The sequence below is a fragment of the Electrophorus electricus genome, chromosome 9, assembly GCF_041902795.1.
Source record: "Electrophorus electricus isolate QZ-2024a chromosome 9, ASM4190279v1, whole genome shotgun sequence".
Classification (NCBI taxonomy): domain Eukaryota; kingdom Metazoa; phylum Chordata; class Actinopteri; order Gymnotiformes; family Gymnotidae; genus Electrophorus; species Electrophorus electricus.
This window is the reverse complement of record NC_137505.1, coordinates 18,743,505-18,764,365: the sequence shown is the minus strand read 5'-3', so window position 1 is coordinate 18,764,365 and position 20,861 is coordinate 18,743,505. Positions and strand designations below refer to the sequence as shown.

The window sequence follows — 20,861 nt, the reverse complement described above, 5'->3', positions numbered from 1 at the left end:
CACTTATATTAACAGGGATCATGGAACAGATCTACTGACTACTGGCCAGGGCTGCTAAAGACAAACAACAACAGAAAAAGATTAATTCATATATATATATATATATATATATATATATATATATATATATATATATATATATGAAAGACACATGGATATGCACTTATAAACGTAACCCCAAGGCAATGTTGCAGAATGAATGTGTTTGGTCTGGGTTTACGGATCATTGCAGTTTATGGTAAAAAAGACATTTTACTGAATATCTTCACGTGTGAGAACAAACTATATATGTTACACATTCTGAGGCCACTAGACCTGTTGGACACTTCTTTCTCATGTATTTTTCAATATAATTTGTGTCTTAATATCTTTAATAGAGTAGAAATTGGAAACAGCACTGAAGAACAGATCAATCTTGCAGTAGCCTGTATAATAAGAATGTTAAGACATTTGAAACATCTAGATGCCTTAGCATTTTTAATTTAGAACATCTGGATGTGGCTTAATCTAGGGTGACCTTATGGCCTCTTTTTCCCCAAATATGTCCTCTTTTTGGGACCTAAAAATCGTGCCTGGTCGGGATCTCTCAAATCCCTGAAAGGTCTGGGATTTGCCTTTCCTTTCATATTAGCATTTGCTTCCTACAGTTTTTTTTTTTTTTTTTTTTTTGCTTTGACCATTCTTTATAGATCCTGCCTTCTCGAACGTCACATTCGGTTGAACGTTTACACACCCTACAGGGTACCATTGGTCAGACTTCTCATCATCATGTGTATAGCTGCTTCACACAAGCATATAGCCTGAGAGGATATATGAAGTTTTACCTTTTGTATGAACTACAAAACGGATCTTTTGTATGACGTCTTAACAAGGGCCTAAAATGCCCATACTGATGTCTGTTTTGTCTGTGTACAGTATGTATGTGAAAAAATAATTTGACAATCTGTCGCCCCCACTTTCTATCACAACTGTTTCTGTATGAGTGGCGTTCGCAAGCACAAATGTCTTCCGACTCTTCTGCAAGTACTCTACCAGCTAGTGGTGGCCCAGTGGATAAGACTTTGGGTCTGAATCCTGGCTCTGTCATGCAACATGAGCAAAGCCGTTAACGCTGGCTGCTATGCAATGGCTGATCCCAGCTCACAAAGAAGTTGCGATATGTGAAGAGAAGACTTTCACTGTACTGTGCACATGTATACATACATGCACGTTTTTTAAAAGGCCTAGATCAGCATCTTCCTCTCCTTATGCTTGCACACCTGCACTATGATTAAATGACTTATTAGGCTTGTAATAAACAGATATCAAATACAAATCTGACAGAATTAGCAATGGCGAGAGGTTGTGTGGAACTCTCTAGTAGACTAGATTCCCACATTTGTACTGCACATATGGGCAGCATTTTCTAAACCTAAAAGAGTGATCTTCAGGACCTGGGTACATCAGAACTAGGGAAGAGAGTCTAGTGAAGTAGTGACATTTTATGGAAACTGATTTTCATTTACCTTCTGACCATGAAAATACATATTTTTTACTTTATACGTTTTTTTTTTTTTAAGTTTATTTTATTTGTAAGGAACAGCTGAATGGAGGGGAATAAGATGATCAGGTCATAGGCTCTGAAGGCAATTGTTACTAGTCCTGTAAGTCTAATAAATAAATGGGGTAGGTATACGTGAACAACTTAAAAAAATATATATATATGATCACACAATTTGGACAGGCAACCCGTGACCGGGACAGAGATCCAATTTTGTCACCGTGGCGTGCCTTTTGTCAAACAGCAGACATGATTACTGCATGGCATCGTCTTCTGGCTGCTGTGTGTGCACCTCCTCTTTGCAACCCTAGCGGCCGAAACTCATTTCGGAAGAGATCTGAGAAGATCTAATCACGCAAACACCCGGTGAACAATCACGATGCGTTTGAACAATCATGAGTATGTGCGTCGTTACAAGTAAAAAGTCAACCAGAGGAAGTAACCAGCATTTTTCGGAAAAAAATGGATATATGATTAACGTAAATCCGCGTCAACGCCGGCTCGATTCTACCGGAGCGCTATTTATAACGGTCTTTTTATAGAGAAAATGTTACAATTCCTCTGCTCTCACCCTAGCGCTTTGGCTCCATGGTCAGTACCTTATTTAAACGAGCGAGGGCATCAATGAGACAACCAGAAATGCCGAGCAGAGCCGAGCGGAGCCGAGCGGAGGGGAGGGATAGAATCGTTGACTTCCTGTTTTCTGAACGCATCTAAATACATAGGCAGGAGGGCGCTCAGCGGCTCACATCCGTCTTATGAGCTCCACGGCCCTTGCCGATGTAAATGCGCATTGCTCACTCCGGTGCTTGCATTCCTTTCTTTCCGCGGCCCGAAGGTACGAGGCTACGGAGATGGTCGTGGCCGTGATCTGAACCGGGCCCCAAGGATAGGAATAGCTTCAGAGAAGTTAGCGACTGTTGGCGGCGCTTTGTGGTGCGTCTTTCTTTGGAGACTGCCGAGGGTCTTATTGTTCCGGCAGGCTGAGATCGAGGGACAGGGCGCTCATCTTATCGTCACCGTCATCTCCAGGGTTCTTAAGAGTTCGGATGTGCCGTTTCAGGTGACCAAGATATGGCTGTTCTGAAACTCGCCGATCAGGTTTGTCACTTCGTACACTTTATTAAGATACTGTACCGAACAAATCATGGCGTGCACTAATAAGTTTACGCTGTATAGTAGGCGCACTCCACTATTACCCGAAGCACTTTTAATATAGTCTTAACGTAACTGCATGTCATGACATGATAATGTAGGGTAAAGGCGTCTAACTGTATAACGATAACCCGTGTTGTTTCTTGTCTCGTTTCTACTGTCTCTCAGTTTTTGCGATATTCCTCTTCTCAGAAAATAAAGTACCCTACATGCCGAAGTGCTGCTGCTATTTCATAAAGGTTTCCAAGCGAGCTGAGTCTAAGCAGTGATACCGTTTTAGGAGTGGGCTGTGTAATGGGTGCTCATCACCTTCTAATCCCTTGCCTGCTCCTCTGCTCTTGTGGTATGGGTTGATATGCATGTAGAGATATTAGGTGTTCAGGGAGGTGCACTGGCTGGGCAATCCTGCCCTTCTGCTTCCAAATGACACGCCATAGACTCAGCAGTTCAGATCCTGTATTGGTGTGTTAACTGGGCCATAATTTCTTATCTGGCTCTTGACTCTGTAGACAGTCAGTGAAAAGTTATTGATCTCTGTTGTGTTGGAAGTTTGTGATTCCTGCGCCAAAGCCATAATTGGGATGGAAACAGTTCTGATTTTAGTGGTCACGCAAAACCCCACTTTTAAATATGGAGCTTTTCAGAACTCACAAAAGATAAAGCGTCATCTGCTTATATGCTTCTGGAAAGGACTGAGCAAATGTGAAAATCTAGATGAAAAGTTAAATTCAGCTCAATTTAACAAAGTCCCCTGCGCTAAGAAATGGAAGGATTGTTGTGACTGTGGGTGCTTGTGTATAATAAGAGAGTAACGCATGCAGTTGCCTCAGTGTTTAGAAAAGAAGGCACAGGAAGTTATTTGGTCTTTTTGCCCATCCATCTTTTCTAGTGAGGGTTAGGTTTCTGGCTGAGAGAGTGAGGGGGTGGGGGTGGGTGTGTGTGTGTTGGGGTGTGTGTGTGTGTGTGTGGGTGTGTGTGTGTGTGTGTGTGCACGCAGATAAAGACATGAGAGGAGTGCTTGAGGTTGTGTTATGTTGTGAGCACTCCAGGGTTTCGTATTCTAGTTAATGTGCATCGTTCTTGTCTGTTTTAAAGATATCCCTCAAATTTACATCGTAGGCACCTCCTGCTTCTGTAATATGCTGATGTTTGCATTTTGGTTGGTTCAGTTTGTATGAACACACTTGATCTCAAAGCTTCACGGGTGTGTGCGCAGTAACTGTGAGCCTGGTCCTCTGCTTTCACTCCACAGGCGATGGGCACAAGCATTAAGGAGAAAAACAGTCACAAGGAACTGCATTTCAATTTTTAAATTATTTATAGTGGCTTCATCAGCAGCTTCCGAAACCTCCCGAGGCCTTGTCTTGCAGCAGCTCTGACGTCGTGAGCGTCTTTAGATTAGCGGAGTAGTGTAGTGGAGACGGGGTCTGTGGTGCATGAGTTGTCAAAAGCAGAAGTCACCCCCCCCATAAAAAAAAAAAAAATAAAAAAATCTTGCATTACCCTCATTGGCTCTTGAGGAAAACAAGGCACGGAGGAGGGGTGTGGAGCATGTCGACAAAGGCCTCAGTGTTTGGAGCGCTGGGAGGTTGGCGATGTCCTCATTAATGATGAGCTGTGTCCTGAGTCCTGATCTCTCTTTCCTAGTGTGAGGGCGGCCACTGCCCTCAGTCTTTCATAGCCTCTTGGTTCCTCGCACAGCAGTTCTGTCATGCTCCAGAACAACTAGCTGTTCCCGTTCATAGTGAGCAAGTGAGTTACACTGTGGTCTGTGGTGTGTGTGTGTGTGTGTGTGTGTGTGTGTGTGTGTGTGTGTGTGTGTGTGTGTGTGTGTGTGTGTGTGTTGGACTGAGGTAACAAGAAGCAATAGATTTCCTACTGATGCAATAGATTTCCTACTGATCAAAAATGGCTCATCATAAGTCTTATGACAATTATTAAAATACATAGTTGATCATTACTATAAAATGTATATTTGTATATCACAGTGAATAAGCTAGTCTGCATGTTAAGATAAATGTTGATCTGTGTATTTTATTAATTGTATCATTGTAAACATCTAGTCCATACGCAGGGCTGTTGAGCTGCGTTCTGTTGCTGTGTGAGCAGTCTGAATCTACTGATTTTTAGTTCCTGTGCAGAGCCCAGCTCCTGCTACTGCTTTGTGCCTGTGGAGAGTGTACTGAAATATGCCAATTTATGCAAGATAGAAAAAAAGTACCATATTGCAATTATATTGCTACATATTAGAGCATTAGTGATGTTTTGTGGCATGTCTAAAATGATTTAGGGTGTGCTTGTTGGATTACGTGGGGGTTAGGATTAACGTGGGTTAGATGGAGGTCACCACACCCACAGAATGCTCACCTCCAGTGAGATGGTCAGGTACTCACAGAACACGAGAAGATATGTTGTGTCCTAAGTATTGCAGTGACCAATATTGTGATATCGTTTAACAAAGGTTGCACAGCCTGATCTCAAGCGCTGATGACAAGCTCTATGATAAACTGAGTGCTGTCTGTAAGTCCCTGTGCGCACGTTGCAGCTTGTGTAATTGTGGTGGGAAAGGGATGCAATTGAGGTAGAAGATAAGATAAGAATCCCGAAGTCCTAACTGTGCATGAAAACCAATCCCATTGTGGACAGTAAATACAGCTTGCTTGCTTGGATGTGGATTGCTTGCATTTGCAGAAGAGCAATGCTGATATTGAGCTGCATTTGTAAACTGAGCCAAAAAGCATTTTGGGCCAGACACTGGACATGAATTACACATACTGCTCAACTGCTAAAAAGGCAAAGGTGAGTCATTAGTGGAAATTCTTTATAGTCTGTATCTGAGAAAGTCTAAGAAAACTGGTATGGGAAATGAGAGAGAGAGCACTGGAGAGGAGGTATGGATGGGTGTGTGTTTGAGAGGCAACTAGTGTCTTGTGACATCCTTCCCCGTATAGAATGGACGCTCAGCTTCGCGGTTGTGCACGTTAGCTGGTGTGTTTGCGTGCCGCTCTCCTGTAGCGGAACTGAAAATGCTTTCTGAGCTTCCTCTCAACCTTTTCTAAGAAGGCAAAAGCAAGCAACAGGAAGTGTGGCCTGGGGGGGGGGGGGATGGTGACAGTGAGGAGATACAGGAAGTGAAGATGCAGCTTTTACTGTGCTTTCTTCATGACCACTCTGCCTCTGCCTTGGCCCTGTGGTCCCTGCAGGCTGGAATGTACCACTGGACACCGTAAAGGCCCCGCCACTCAGTGCAGCTCAATCTGGCCTTTCTCACCTCACGCTTGAGTTCAGTGGTGGGATTTGAAAGAAAACTCTTGCGGAGTTGAATCTGTATTGCTTTCTCTGTATAGGCTTGATGACAACTGGGAACAGAGGTATGCACATGGCTCTAGCAACAACAGCATCTCCTGTGTTACTAACGCGTGATGTGTCAAGATGCACAAGATGCAGCCTCAGACTGATGCCTATCACCCTCATGCTGGCATGTTCGAGAGATAAACGCATGTTTGCGTGCATGGTCAGGGCTCCGTTTTAACAGCATTAAAGTATTATCTTCTTTCCCACGCTGATGAAACTTTTTGGAAAGATTGTAAACAAACAAAGCTATATAACCCCCTAAAATGTCTTTACCCTGAAATGTCCTTTACTTGTCCACAGCCACCGCTTGTCCAGGCCATCTTCAGTGGAGACCCTGACGAGATTCGCATGCTTATCTACAAGTCGGAGGACATCAATGCACTGGTATGCAGCTCTTCCCTGCAGCCTCTACTTCCTGTAGTGCGCAACCGAGGTAGCGTAGGAAGCTCACGGACAGCGAGCTAAGCGGGCAGGGGAGATGGGACACATGTTCTAGCCCACTCTTTCTTTCCCTCGGTCTGCTCTCCTGATGACCGCCTTCATCACCGAGTCGGTCAGAATGGGCCCGTCGTCCTGACCTGCGTGTCTTGAGGAGCCCAGACTCAAACATCTGTGCCGGGGGCTCAAACTGGCCCACGCAGTGCACATGTTGACACTTAGCTGCTGCTTCGGGCACCTGCCGGTGCTCGATCAGCGACCATGCTGAAGGATGGAGCTGGCTGCTGTTCCTGGTGCCCTCCAGGGCGATCTAGTGGCATCTACACTAGAGCAGTTGAATTATGATGCCATGGCAACCCCAGAGCACGGGGACAGCAAACAGAATACACAGTGAGGGATGTCAGTGGTCAGCGTCTCTCTTGGAGGCAAGAACTGATCTGTGCAGTAGTGTAGATGACACACCCTGATATCCAAGAGAATGGTATTATCAAATGTGTCTCCCCCCTCTCTTCCTCATTCTCTCTCTCTCTCTCTCTCTCTCTCTCTCTCTCTCTCTCAGGACACAGAGAAGCGCACCCCACTCCATGCAGCAGCATTCCTCGGTGATGCTGAGATTACTGAGCTACTTATCCTCTCCGGTAGTGTTGCGGCTCTCTCTTCTCTGATGTTTTATTCGGTTAGGTTTCTGGTATCTGGGACCACTTTCCCCAGAAGCAATCATAATCATAATTATAAGCTGGCTTTATTGTTTAGATCACAGCAAGTGGTCACGGCATTTCCCTTTGAGTGTCCGACAGAACACGGACAGAATTGTTTGGATTTATTTCGGTGGTGTCATTTGCACTTTCCCTCCATTTGATGGGACTTTTCCATCCTCTCTCTTCGCCAGGGGCTCGGGTCAACGCCAAAGACAACATGTGGCTCACACCTCTCCATCGGGCCGTGGCATCACGCAGTGAGGTAGGTGTAGCCCTGGCACGCGCAAGCATGCCCACACACACCACGACTGAAGAGCCATGCTGTGGCACAGGTGTCAAGAGACCAGGACACTCAGACATCTTCACTAGCTAAGCACTGGGAATGAGCCAACAGGAACCGTCATCTGATGGTCCCCATGCCTGTGTTTGACTCATTGTGTACCATAGCAACGTAAACTAAGACAGCAGGGAAACATGGTACTCAAAGTACTTTTGAGTGTTAAAGGTTAAATGAGCAATGCATGTGTTTTCCACTAAAATTTATATAATATTTATATAAATATATTAAAATTATAGATAAAATTAAAGTGCAGAAGTAAATACAGCCTTTAAAAAATGTTTTTTGTTGCAGTATCTTGCTATTCCTATTTCACAGCAAGCCACAGAAACAGTAATGTATAGCTTACAAGCAGAGCACACGAGCATGACTTATGTCTTGAAAGCGATCACCAACAGCACTCATTTCACGTTTGCCTTCACATAACCTCCCAAATCCTTATGACCACAAATGTTTCCATGAGTCTTCATATGACCACAAGTGTTTCCAAATGATTCACTTTTACCGCGTTTCCTTTTTGCGCGGCTACGCGTCGTGGGCCACGTGTCCAGGAGGCCGTGAGCGTGCTGATCCGCCACTCGGCCGACGTGAACGCGCGCGACAAGAACTGGCAGACGCCGCTGCACGTGGCCGCCGCCAACAAGGCCTTGCGCTGCGCCGAGCTCCTCATCCCCCTCCTGAGCAGCGTTAACGTGTCGGACCGCGGGGGCCGCAGTGCCCTGCACCACGCCGCCCTCAACGGACACACGGAGGTACTGCCATCCCGGCCACGCCCACTCGTCCGAGTGTCGGACGACGCTCTGTCCTGGGTGTTGTCCTCTCTCCCCTCCCTGCAACCGAATCAGTCCCCCAGGGGGCTGAGGTTTCCGGCCGTGAGTGCGCCGTGCGCTGCCTCTTCTCACCGGTGTGTTTACTGGACGTAAACGCTGTGCGTGTTCATTTGAAAGTGACCTTGGGTTTCTTGAAAGGCACTACATAAATACAACTCCATTCATTCTTAAGCTTAGTCACAAGGGAGGCATTAGAGGCTGACTGTCACCCCTCGGCCAATGGAAGTACTGCAGGAAGGACTGCACTGTGGGCGGAGCCACTCATAATGGCCTACACACAGAAGCTTCCCATTGGCAAATTTCCTTGTGCTAAACCATCTTTATGCACTGATTTTTGGAGTACTGATATCCTGTTGACAGTTATTTAAAGCAGTGTTATATAAAGCGACACACACACACACACACACACACACACACTCTCGACTGACTCGCTCCTGTTGGTTTGCCGTTGCTGCATCTCGCTGTCTTCTCTCCGTCTCACTGGTGTCTCCTGGCTGGTTAGATGGTGAGCCTTCTGCTGGCCAAGGGGGCTAACATCAACGCCTTTGATAAGAGGGACAGCCGCGCTCTCCACTGGGCCGCGTACACGGGTGAGGTGGCAAAGCTCCATGAGCTCTACACAGCCGCTCACTTCCTGCCACACGCACACCAGCAATAGCATAACTAGCATTTGTCCCATCACCACTGTTAGCTGTGCTTCTTTAACAAGTGTTGCTTTTACATACATCAGCTGGGTAAAGGTGGGTTTTGAGTTGACGTCTGCGTCTGCGTCTGCGTGTGCCTGCTCTGTCCCTCTGCAGGTCATTTGGATGTGGTGTGCTTGCTGGTGGACCAGGGGGCAGAGGTCAGCTGCAAGGACAAGCGAGGGTACACACCCCTCCACACTGCAGCCTCCAGTGGGCAGATCTCTGTTGTCAAGCACCTGCTCAGCCTGTCTGTGGAGGTCATTACACACGCTCACGTACACTTCCTCATATTTCAAATGTCATTTCTCTTTGAAACGCCACAGCGCTCTGGCTTCTCCTCCACACGTTCACACATTACGTGCACAGTGAAACCTAAGGAACGCTTCCATATATCCTGACGCATGCACACAATTTCGTAAAGGACATCTGTCTCAGTGACCGTTACGCCGAGTCACTTCAGAGCTCCAAGCATATCGGTCTAGAGCCATTTAACCGCCGCTGTGGAGGAGCTGGCGCCTCACTTTGTTTTCCTGCCCCTGACCTCCTCGGGTCCCGCAGGTGGACGAGGCCAATGCGTTTGGCAACACGGCGCTGCACGTGGCCTGCTTTAACGGGCAGGACGCGGTGGTCAGCGAGCTCATCGACTTCGGCGCCAACGTGAGCCAGCCGAACAACAAGGGCTTCACCCCGTTGCACTTCGCTGCTGCCTCCACACACGGCGCCCTCTGCCTGGAGTTCCTGGTCAACAATGGCGCCGACGTTAACGTGCAGGTGAGGCCCGGGCGTGGTTGGACATGCAACCCCCCTGCTTCTGCTCCCAGCCTTGATTTAATGGTTTGGACTGTACTGGACTTCAGTGAGTGCAGTCTTCTGTCTCAGAGCCGTGACGGGAAGAGTCCTCTCCATATGACGGCTGTTCACGGACGCTTCACGCGCTCCCAGACCCTCATCCAGAACGGTGAGCGCCTTGTCAACATGCTTAGGAGCCAGCTGTTTGAAAAATAGTTAGCATGCGTGTTTCGTGTGTGCGTGTGCGTGTGCGTGCGCGTGCGCGTGTGCGTGTGTGTGTGTGTGTGTGTGTGTGTGTGATGACAGGCGGAGAGATAGACTGTGTGGATAAGGATGGCAACACTCCATTGCACATTGCTGCTCGTTATGGCCACGAACTCCTTATCAACACCTTAATCACCAGTGGAGCTGATTGCACCAGGTGTGTGTGCGAGCGTGCACAAGTATCCGTTCTAACTATTGGAAAACTATTTAAAAGTATTTAAATTCCACTACTCAACTTTGAGGCTTCTAAAATCTCGTGTTTTGTCTCCATCTTCCCCGTTTACCCCCCCCAATAGGAGAGGAGTTCATGGGATGTTCCCCCTCCATTTGGCTGCTCTGAATGCTCATGCTGACTGCTGCCGGAAGCTTCTGTCCTCAGGTGCCTCCGCCTGCCCCTGCGGGACTCCTCCCTTGAAATAACTGGACAGTTCTGTGCATTTGGAATGGGTGCTGCACCACGCTATCAAAGGCCCCATTTCTTTGCTATTAATACCCCAATGCCACATAACGATCGGACACGCGGCCCGTTGCCAGATGTCCCCCCACACAGCCCCATCTGCATAGTGCTGAGGTCATCACAGGCCAGTTCCTCCTGCTAAAGTACGGTGCGGGATTTGTGCTGGGAGCCTGACGTGCTGTAGTTCCAGTGCTGAGTAGTGACCATTTCCTGTTGCCACGGGTTTGGGTTCCGGGAGCGCCGAGGAGAGATTGCGACGATCGGAGGAGGCGCTCCTCTCGTACCAGCACCTCCTGCTGCCCTCTTTCAGGACCCGTTGCTCGTCCGAAAGCCGCGAGCCGCGCGTGCGTTCGTGTCTCTCTGCGCGGCGCGCGTCTCGGCACGGCTCGGCACGAGACGCTTCGCCTCCTTGCACTGGCTCTGTGTGTATTCTGCACTAACACCCTATTCTTTCCCTCTCTTCTCCTCCCTCTGTTCCGCTTCTCCCCCATCCCACGTTCTCTTCCTCTCTCGGGTCTGCCGCTGTGGCTGTCTGCGTCTTTGCTGGGGGAGGGCGGGGCTTCCTCTGCATCTCTCCATCCACGCTCAGGGCGGAGGTATAGCGTAACGTGCCCGCTCAGTAACGCCTCGGTCCTGTGTGCAGGCTTCCAGATCGACACCCCGGACAGCCTGGGGCGGACCTGCCTGCACGCCGCCGCGGCGGGAGGGTGAGTGAGACCTTAGTCAGCCCTTAATGCACTGCTGCCCTGGTCCTGACTGCGGACTTGCGTAAAAAGAGGCAGGCAAAATGCCCCTCACCCCTTTTATCATGTCTGACACGGATCTAATCTTCTGAAAGTTTGCAGCCACAGCAGTAAGATTGTGGTAAGGCTAAAATAGATTATAATGATGCATTGCCGTGATGCCCTGGGAACTCTGGGTAGCAAAGCGCCGACTCTGTTCATTTTGGATTTGGACCATATTTATGTGGCAAAAGCCAGTTCTACAAATAACTGATAAACAAGTAGTAAAGCTGATTTGAGTACTACGTGCCGTGAGAATCTGTCGCCATGCGACAGATCAGCTGAGGTCACTTGACGACCGCTCGACACTGCGAAATCGGTGGCTCATTACGCGCTTTCTCCCTTCTGTTTTCCGTCTCTGGCAGCAACGTGGAGTGTGTGAAGCTACTCCTGAGCAGTGGAGCGGACCACAACCGCACAGACAGACACGAGAGGTGAGCCGCCCCCTCCCCCCAGCCTTTCCTGGCCGTCTTCAGGAGCGTAGAGGAACGCTCGTAGCTGGCCACTTGTCTCCTCGATCGGTTCTCCGAGCCTGCGCCGATAAGCGCCGTGTTCACAGCTCAGGTTGCTGCTGGAGAGAAACACAAGGGATCTGTCAGTGTGGGCTAATTCTGTCATCTCCTGTGTGTGTGTGTGTGTGTGTGTGTGTGTGTACGTGTGGTGTGTCGGTGCAGTTTACATCCTTCGTGTCTAAAATGAATAGTTCCTACTGCGTCCTTTGTGCTTTGTTTCATCTAACATACTGTTCGCAGGACCCCTCTCCACTACGCGGCCGCCAGCCGTCACTTTCAGTGCTTGGAGACGCTGGTTTCCTGTGGCACCTGCATTAATGCCACTGACCAGTGGGGGCGATGTGCTCTACACTATGCTGCTGCCTCTGACCTGGACAGGAGGTGCATGTCTTTTGCTACTCTGTATTTCCTCTTGCGGCCATCTGGAAACGTAAACGCACGTTTCCCAAAGCTAATTTGCGTAGCACATTTTTGGCCTGTGCTATATTTAATCCTCACAGAACTTGATCGTTTGTGTAGAGGCCAGAGTTCCTCCTCGTTAAAGACAAGCGGACGTTCAGATAAGGGCGCAGAGCTCTGATTCACGCAGGGCTAAACGTGAGTGGTGTGGGTAAGGCGAGGCAGTGGTTATTTGCTCCGGCTAGAACCGACTCCCGTCGTCCTCATCCTCAGCTGTAGCCTTCATCACCAGGGACCTGTACATTGCTACAGTATTACTGCCACATACCTGTCACCATGGTAACTTGGGGCTATTTTTAAGGCTCCGGTAGACAGTGCACATGCACAGTGCTGACGTCATACGGAAACCACAGCTCTTTAGTGCTTCACACATCACGGAGCTGAATGAGTTAATGGTGTTGGTCTGACCTGTGTGGTGCTCTGTGGTAAATGATATGCATCCTTCTTACCTGAATTGTTACAGGGGTTAGATCAGAACATCTTGCACTATAGAATGAGTAGGGAGTTTATTTATTTTGTGTGTGTGTGTGTGTGTTTGTGTTTTTCTGAAGGCGACGTGTAGCCCTGGAGCCGGAGAGTCCTGGTGTGCAGGTAGAGAAAGAGAAGGAGGCAGCTCTGTAAGTGCCCTGGTGTGGGTGGGTGTGGGTGTGTGGGGGGGGTCGCCTTGCTTTCTGTCTTCCTCCCTGCTGGCAGGCTTGGGAGAGAATGCACCACTGGCGTGTGTGTGTGTGTGTGTGTGTGTGTGTGTATGCGCGCGTGTGCACACTCACAGAAAATGCATACACAGCTTACAGACTACTGTACAGAAAAGCAGAACAGCTGCTCACACACACACACACACGGTCGCACGTGACTGATCAGCGACCATCTGATTGGTGCTGAGGTCTGAAGATGAGCAGGCCTTGGCGTTTGCATATGGAATCCTTGCTGCTGGCGGGTGGACCCTGGGGGCTAGGATAGTTTTAACCAGCTACGCTTGTGTGTGTGTGTGTGTGTGTGTGTGTGTGTGTGTGTGTGTGTGTGTGTGTGTGTGCGCGCGCAGGTGCCTTGAGTTCCTGTTGAAGAATGGTGCGACTGCTTTACAGAGAGACAAGCAGGGTTACAACCCAGTTCACTACGCCGCTGCCTATGGCCACAGACAGTGCCTGGAGCTGGTGAGACACACACACACACACACACACATACAGGTCAGGTTGCATGAGTTCATTGCATATTATATAAATTGTGAATGAACTGAAGTACAGAGACTAGAAAACAGAGTGGCAGACTCCATGTAGCGGAACGAGTGCCGTCATTCTTGGCTGAAACACGTGTTTTAAAATGTCCCCGTGTGGTTCTTTATGTTGAGTGGCATGTTCAGCTTACTGCTCCCTCTGCTGGTGACTTCAGGAAGAACACGTTGTTGTTGTTGTTTTGTTGTTGTTTTGTTGTTGTTATATTGTTCTCCTTATTGTTAATTTGTTGCTGAAGCTCCTGGTGCTTGAGGAGAGCCGTGGGGATAACGGGGAAAGCTCTGGTACCTGGAGTCCACTGCACTTAGCTGTGAGTCCTGCTCACACACTCTCACAATCCTCCCTGCTTCTACAGATATCCAGAAACAAGAGCACAGCCATACTCTTTGGAACCAGTGACTGCTATTGATATTTATGTCTTGTATTGAATACATTTGACAAAGTTTCATAGGTTCATTAGAGTGACTTCGATTAATGGAGTTACTTTCAGCAGTACACACTTCTTTCATGGCAGCACTGTGCACAGTATAGAAATATGGATTAGTGTTCTTCATGGAGATTATATGGGGTGTGTGTGTGTGTGTGTTTGCGTTCGTCAGGCGTACCATGGGCAAGCGCAGGCTTTGGAGCTGCTACTGCAGGGCCACTGTGAGGTGGAGCGGTGTGACGAGGTGGGACGCACGGCCCTGGCCCTTTCTTGCCTCCGGGGCCACGCTGACTGCACCCTCACCCTGCTCAACCACGGGGCCTCAGTCCACAGCAGGGACATGACGTGGGGACGCACGCCTGTCCACCTCGCAGGTACCACTGGACTCGGGGAGGGGGCACAGCTTCACAAAGGGCTCTTTTTAATGATGTGGCAAAGACCGGAGGGTAACACTTACTTAATATTAAGTTTTTTATCTGAGACGAACAGCTGTAGTGTGATGGGGGAGAATTACTCGACGGGTGGGAGTTGTGGGTACGGCCGAAATAGGTAAATGGTATTAAAACTGGGGGGTTAAGAAAGTTTCCTCGCTTTTGGTGTCCCTCGAGTTAGAGAAATGCAGATTTAAACGACTTTATTAACATTATGTACGGGTAACTAAGCCTGAAGTTAATGCCGTGTTGATGTTAACTAGGGTGGGAATGTAAATGAAACGGTGTTGGGTTTCGATGCTCAACAAACCTCTCGCTGTTGCTTAGCCATGAATGGTCACACGTCATGCTTGCGCCTCCTACTGGAAGACTCTGACAGTGCAGACCTGCTGGACGCAGCCGATTCTCAGGGACGGTGAGTGCCAGCAGCCCCTTATGTCTCCATTTCCACGGAGCACATTTACTCAGTAAAGCGCGTGTACGACATAACGTGAATGTAACGTGTGCGCTTGTTTGCATCAGGACCCCTCTGATGCTTGCAGTGCTGGGGGGTCACGTGGATGCTGTTTCTCTGCTGTTGGAGAGGGAAACCAGCGTGGACACTGCGGACCACCGGGGGCTCACTGCACTTCACTTAGGGGTGAGTCATGAGCTTTACTGCAGTGTGAACCTCTGCCGCACGCACGCGCGCCGCAGTCTTATTTGGTTTCATGACACTTCAGTTAAAGTGTTTCCCTCCCTCACTTGGGATGTCAATAATAATAATAATAATAATAATAATAGCTGTGTTTACAAAGATGCTGCATGATACCTTTGCCTTTCTGGAATGTGACACCAGCTGTTTGTTTCCACTCTTTCATTGATCTCTCGTTCTCTCTCTCGTTTCTACACACACACACTCACTCACTCACTCAGTTGCTGGGTGGCCAGGAGGAGTGTGTGCAATGTCTGCTGGAGCAGGAGACCTCCGTCCTGCTCGGGGACTCGCGGGGCCGAACGGCGCTCCATCTGGCTGCGGCGAGGGGCCACGCGTCCTGGCTGAGCGAACTGTTGAGCATTGTCTGCGGTGAACCCCCGGTGCCCCAGCTTCGAGACCGGCAGGGATACACCCCCCTCCACTGGGCCTGTTACAATGGTGAGTGCTTTGAAACGTCTGCCAGTGTAGGATCAGCCCTTCCTGTCTATGACTGTACTCCACCAGTGTGTGAATGATGAGACAGCCACAGAATGGTAAAACGTGATACCTGGCCACATCGTCTCTGATGTCAACATGTATTAGTGCCAGTTGATTAACCTTTTTTGCCCCAGTGTTTACAGAATCTTCGTGTGTTTCTGGAGTAATTGGTTATTGAACGCTTTAAATCAGAAAGCGACATTTTTCATCTAGTGCACCAAAAAAAAAAGGTGCTGGTGTAGAGATCGGGAGCTGGAGGGGCTCAGTGGGATTTCGTGCTTCTCCTTCGGAGATTCCTCACTGCGCTTGATCTCCAGGACTGTGTGTGGACGTAAGGAGCCATCAGCGTCGGGTGCTCACCCCAAAGGCCAGACTCCCCACCGCAGATGTCTAAAAGTGCTACTTGCCTTCAGGAGCCTCCCGACACTGATCTTTATGAGCAGACCTGTGCAGCCAATCACAGAGAAAATCTCGCCTATAGTGGAGACCAGAGACTCAACCAGAGGCCCCCAAACACAACGTGCTTCCTCGTGCATTGTCGTTGCCACTCAGGTCTTCTGTAAGAGGGGCTATTGTGGTGTTCTCTTATTGTGGTGTTCTTGCTCCTGGATGAGAGGAGTTTCAGTGGTCACTGGGGCCTTGAAGACTCTGGTTCTCTGGTGAGCAGGGCCTCTGGTGGCCTGTTTGGCAGCCAGACTCAGGAACAGTTCACTCTGAGATGTTCATGTGTCCTCCTGGATTGGAGGAGTCCTAGCCCGCAGGTGGGGCACCAAAAGGGGCGTTAACATGTTGTGGTCTAGAAGATCTCTGTTCAGCATAAGCAAAGCACACAAGACAAGTATGCAAGCCAGCCATTTCTGTGAGGAATGTGTGTAAAGTGTTTTGTAATGTGTTCAATTATAGCTAGCAATTTAGTATAAATATCTTAAGGTTAATGTCTACTGATCTCCAATAGCATGGGTGTAGCAGATGGCTCACCTCATTGTGTGTGTGTGTGTGTGTGTGTGTGTGTGTGTGTGTTGTAGGCCATGAGAGCTGTGTGGAAGTGCTGCTGGAGCAGACGGGCAGTCGCTGTTTGGATGGGAACCCCTTCACGCCCCTGCACTGTGCTGTGTATGTCTTCAGTCTTTCCTTTCATCCCTTCATCTTGTATAACGGCGAAGCTCTTCATGGCGTGTCCATCTGTCTCTCCACAGAGTGAATGACCACGAGGCCTGTGCCACTCTGCTGCTCGAAGCTTTGGGCTCGGAGATAGTGACCTGCAAGGATTCCAAGGACAGGTGTGTGTGTGTTTTGCTTATTGCTGTGAAATACCTGTATATGCCTATTGCCTTGCATAAAATGATCAGTTGCTCTAAATCACTTTAGGTGCACTTATGTAAATATTTCTTGTGTGAATGCGATTGAACTGACTGGATTGAGCCGTTTTCAGGACCCCTCTCCACGCGGCTGCGTTTGCCGGCCATGTGGACTGTGTTCAGCTGCTCCTGGCCCACGATGCACCCGTGGATGCTGTGGACCAATCGGGGCGCACCGCGCTCATGATGGCGGCAGAGCGCGGAGCGGTCGGCGCTGTAGGTATGAAGCAGGTTTCCTCCTCCACCCGAGCTCGGTGATGCTTTGCGATAATGTGTGAAACCACAGCGATGGCTGATTAAAACCATTGTATTACGTTTTTTTTCGCCTGAAAAGAAGCTCTTCTTACCAGCGCAAGTGCGGACCTCGGCTTGACGGATCAAAAGGGCAACACTGCGCTGCACCTCGCTTGCAGTAATGTGAGTGTCCAGCGGTGCTTTAATCTTAATTCTGCTCCACTTGCAGTTATGGTTTTACTCTACGCCTACTTCACACAGTATTCTTCACACGAGCTTCCTTGTTACCCAGGGAAAGGAAGAATGTGCTGTATTAATTCTGGAGAATCTTCGGGATGCAGCCCTGGTCAACACCACCAACGCAGCCCTCCAGACGTAAGTTGACCGAGTGCTTTAAAACGGAAAATGCGCGAGTTGCGCTTTGGCCTATGAACACGTTCTGACCGCTGTGCCGTCCGCTCCGCAGGCCCCTCCACCTGGCCGGCCGCGGGGGCCTGAAGCAGGTGGTGAAGGAACTGCTTTCTCGGGGAGCCAGCGTGCAGGCCGTGGATGAGAACGGTAGGTCTCCGTAGCGGCCCCCACCAACCCCACTTTCTTGCACTGCATGCAGCCTGCTTGTATTCCGAGAGTGAGAGCATAGGATGTGTTTAAGCAGCCTGTGTGTGTATGTGGTGTGACTGCCTGTTTTAACAATAACAACAACAGCAACAAACACCCTTCTCTGTTTTTGGAGGCTGAGGGGCATTTTTGACCAAAGCAGTGTGTAGTTCTGCAAAGCCTCGGCTGTCTGTTTGTCCCCATCCGCACCCCGACCTTGTCTGTCCGTCCGGCTGGATAATAACGGAATGCCGCCCTTTTCCTCCCTGCCACTGCCCTTCGTCCCGTTGCCTTCTGTCTGGCTTCCTCTACCTCTTCCTCTCCCTCCTCTCTGTGCCTCTCCCTGTCTGTGGCCCCAGGTCTTACTCCTGCTCTGGCTTGTGCTCCTAGCAGAGAAGTGGCTGACTGCCTGGCTCTCATTCTGGCTACCATGATGCATTTCTGCTCCCCTTGCAGCTCTGGAGCACCCTCCCCAGGAGACCTGCTGAGGTCCCTGCCTCGGTACCGCAAGGGTCCCCATGGGCCCCAGAGCCCCAGGGATCCCTCTGGCCCTTCCAGTGAGGGCACCCCCACAGAAAACGACTCTGACTCTGAGACCTTTTGACTACGACCCTACAAGGAATCCAACCCACACCCCTCTACAGTTCTCAAAGCACTTAGACAAGTGGACCTCACTGAAGTCTCCATGTGCGGGGACTTTCAAGAACTTATGATGTCTGAAGGCTGGTGTATGCTTCTCGCAGTCACATGAAGATGATCCGTCATCACGGCTGTAGCAAAAAGAAAAAAAAAGAGGACATATTGTTGGAGTTTCCCGTGCAATAGTGTTTGTCTTTATAAAAGAACTGGGTATAACCCCATAGGAAATAGATAACGGTTCCTCTTCCAGAGCCAAGAAACTGCAACAGCTCCTACTGTTGTGCACTGCCATCTGCTGTCAGTGGCATGGTACTACATCAAACGTGGGCTTCATTTGCTGTGAGAAGCATAAATCTGCCTTAACAAGAAACTCGGTACACTTACTGTGTGACGCTGATTACACAGGGACTTTTCTGAAACCATTTTATAATTCCTTGTACTCATCTGGACTGCAAAAGACACGGTGCAGGTAACTTTTTTTTATTCAGAGTGAAGGCTGAAATCGCCAAATACTGACTCAGCATAACCACACTTAAGGTACATTTGTATATAGTGTAGGTCACACCTGTGGTCTCTTTTGGAAGCACAATGTTCAGTCTCATTTGTTTTTAGTGAACAGTGAATGCCTCACAAATCCTCACTTCTGTAGTCAGGGACCAATGATGTTCTAGACAGACAGAATTGTAGAGACAGAGAATTGCAGACAGATAAGAAATTACATGTTACTGCCATAGACAGACCGGGTTACATATTTAATGTTCAAATATTTATATGCAAAAAAAAAAAAAAAAAAAAAATCTGATGTCAGACAAAATAAGGTGAACGTACATTTGAAATCCAGTGTAATGTGATGTAGAACCAATACAAAATATGAATGTGAAATAATTTAGCACTAGTACTTAAATTGGTTTGCAGTTGGATTTCTGGTGGTAGGTCTGGTGACCCAAAGGCTCAAGAAGACCTCCAGGTCTATTAAAATACAGGGAGCGGAACCAGGTTACGGTCTGTATTTAAGTCTAATACTCTTGGACAGTGTATCAGTTCAGTAGGACCGTGTCAGCAGAGCTGACATATTGTTAATATTTGGCATGAAATGAATGGTACTCAAGAGGAGGAGGGGACCAGGAGCTGAGGAGGAGGAGGAGGAGGAGGAGGAGGAGGAGGAGGAGGAGCAGGAGGAGGAGGAGGAGGAGGAGCAGGAGGAGGAGCAGGAGGAGGAGGAGGAGGAGGGGACCAGGAGCTGAGGAGGAGGAGGAGGAGGAGGAGGAGGAGGAGGAGGAGGAGGAGGAGGAGGAGGAGGAGGAGGAGGAGGAGGAGGAGGAGGGGACCAGGAGTGAGTTTCAGCTTCACAACCAACGGGAGCAATGACGGCAAACGTACCGCTGTTGTCTAGCGTCTGGACGCACCTTACACATACTCGCCTTGAATTGCATTGATCTGAAACAGGGCAGCTTGTACAATATATGGAGGCCTTTGATTAATTTGCCACAACTGAGATTGGATGACAAAAAAAAAAAACAAAACCCAAAACGATAAATCCAAAAGAAAGCTACTCTTCACGTCCTGATCCTGCATTCGGTCCACAACTCAGTCTTGTCCAGTGCCTTGTTGTCTTTTTAAACTTTGGTTTTTGTGTTTTTAAAATGAGTGTGGTAATGTCTCTGGGAGCTGTAAGTGATGAAAATGTGAAAAGGTGTTTTAAGGAAGTATGGGTGCTCGATTCTTTAGTGTGCTGTTCTCCAGTGTGTTGGGGTGTGTGTGTGTGTGTGCGCATGCTGTGTTTATACACGCAATATACATGACATTAGCGCCGTACGTAGCACATACTGTATTCAGACTCATTAACCACAGCAGCATCAATACAGAAATTGCACTCATATTACATGAAACATTTTTCATGAATTGGATAACTACCTGGTTTAAAGACACAGTATTATTGGTATTCAGGCAGATTAAGCTTTGCCAATTATGACAATCTTACTAGGTGCCACATCTTTCTCATACAGTATGAAATGCTGAAGGCTGGTTGTCATCTAAACATCCTTTTATATAAATTGTAAAATTATAATATAAAATGTTTTAACAATGTGTTGTGAATTTTTTCATTTAACACTATCTGCAATTTGGATGTTAGGCTTTCAAAATCTCTTTACTTTGGAAACAATATTGCATTGATTTGAACTTTTAATTAACATCGCATTCAATTCAACTAATCAGTAATTAGTGGCAAAAACGATAATGACCGAGTGTAGTAGGATCAACATGCAGTAGTGCAGAAGGAAACCTGTTGCTTTAGGTGGTGTTCAGTGAAGAATTTGGCTTTGTTTCGACAGTCTGTGAAATATACCTGAAGTAAATGTATCAAATACATTTACTAATTCCACTTCACTGGTACCAGTGTTGATCTGGCAAGAATTGCAATATAAAACAAGGTACTTGGAGAAAAAGTACATGAAAACAGAAACCTG

At 48.3% G+C, this 20,861-nt stretch overlaps 1 protein-coding gene across 6 annotated transcripts; it reads left to right on the top strand.

The window, feature by feature from the left end:
* The first annotated feature begins 2,255 nt into the window (after positions 1–2,255).
* On the top strand, positions 2,256–19,262 carry ankrd44 (ankyrin repeat domain 44). 6 transcript variants are annotated; one of them, XM_035522993.2, is made up of 28 exons: positions 2,256–2,641; positions 6,350–6,433; positions 7,047–7,125; positions 7,377–7,447; positions 8,074–8,274; positions 8,855–8,942; positions 9,153–9,295; positions 9,597–9,809; positions 9,918–9,996; positions 10,134–10,248; positions 10,388–10,470; positions 11,192–11,255; positions 11,696–11,764; positions 12,083–12,223; positions 12,853–12,918; positions 13,344–13,455; positions 13,772–13,843; positions 14,133–14,334; positions 14,719–14,806; positions 14,914–15,031; positions 15,307–15,526; positions 16,591–16,678; positions 16,762–16,845; positions 16,998–17,143; positions 17,258–17,340; positions 17,450–17,532; positions 17,624–17,715; positions 18,114–19,262. In XM_035522993.2, the coding sequence occupies exons 1-28, from the start codon at positions 2,615–2,617 to the stop codon at positions 18,356–18,358; spliced, it is 3,156 nt and encodes a 1,051-aa protein (XP_035378886.1). In that variant the 5' UTR covers positions 2,256–2,614; the 3' UTR covers positions 18,359–19,262. The 6 variants fall into 6 exon arrangements, with proteins under 6 accessions (XP_035378886.1, XP_081576566.1, XP_081576565.1 ...); XM_081720440.1 differs by having other exon boundaries at positions 11,138–11,255; positions 17,261–17,340; XM_081720439.1 differs by having other exon boundaries at positions 11,138–11,255.
* The last annotated feature ends 1,599 nt before the right edge of the window (positions 19,263–20,861 follow it).

Bases quoted from the DNA above. Each gene is read 5' to 3' on its own strand.
- ankrd44 (XM_081720439.1), top strand. From the start codon at position 2,615: ATGGCTGTTCTGAAACTCGCCGATCAG. The intron at 11,765-12,082 runs GTGAGCCGCCCC...TACTGTTCGCAG, and splicing joins CGCACAGACAGACACGAGAG to GACCCCTCTCCACTACGCGG. The intron at 13,844-14,132 runs GTGAGTCCTGCT...TGCGTTCGTCAG, and splicing joins GGAGTCCACTGCACTTAGCT to GCGTACCATGGGCAAGCGCA.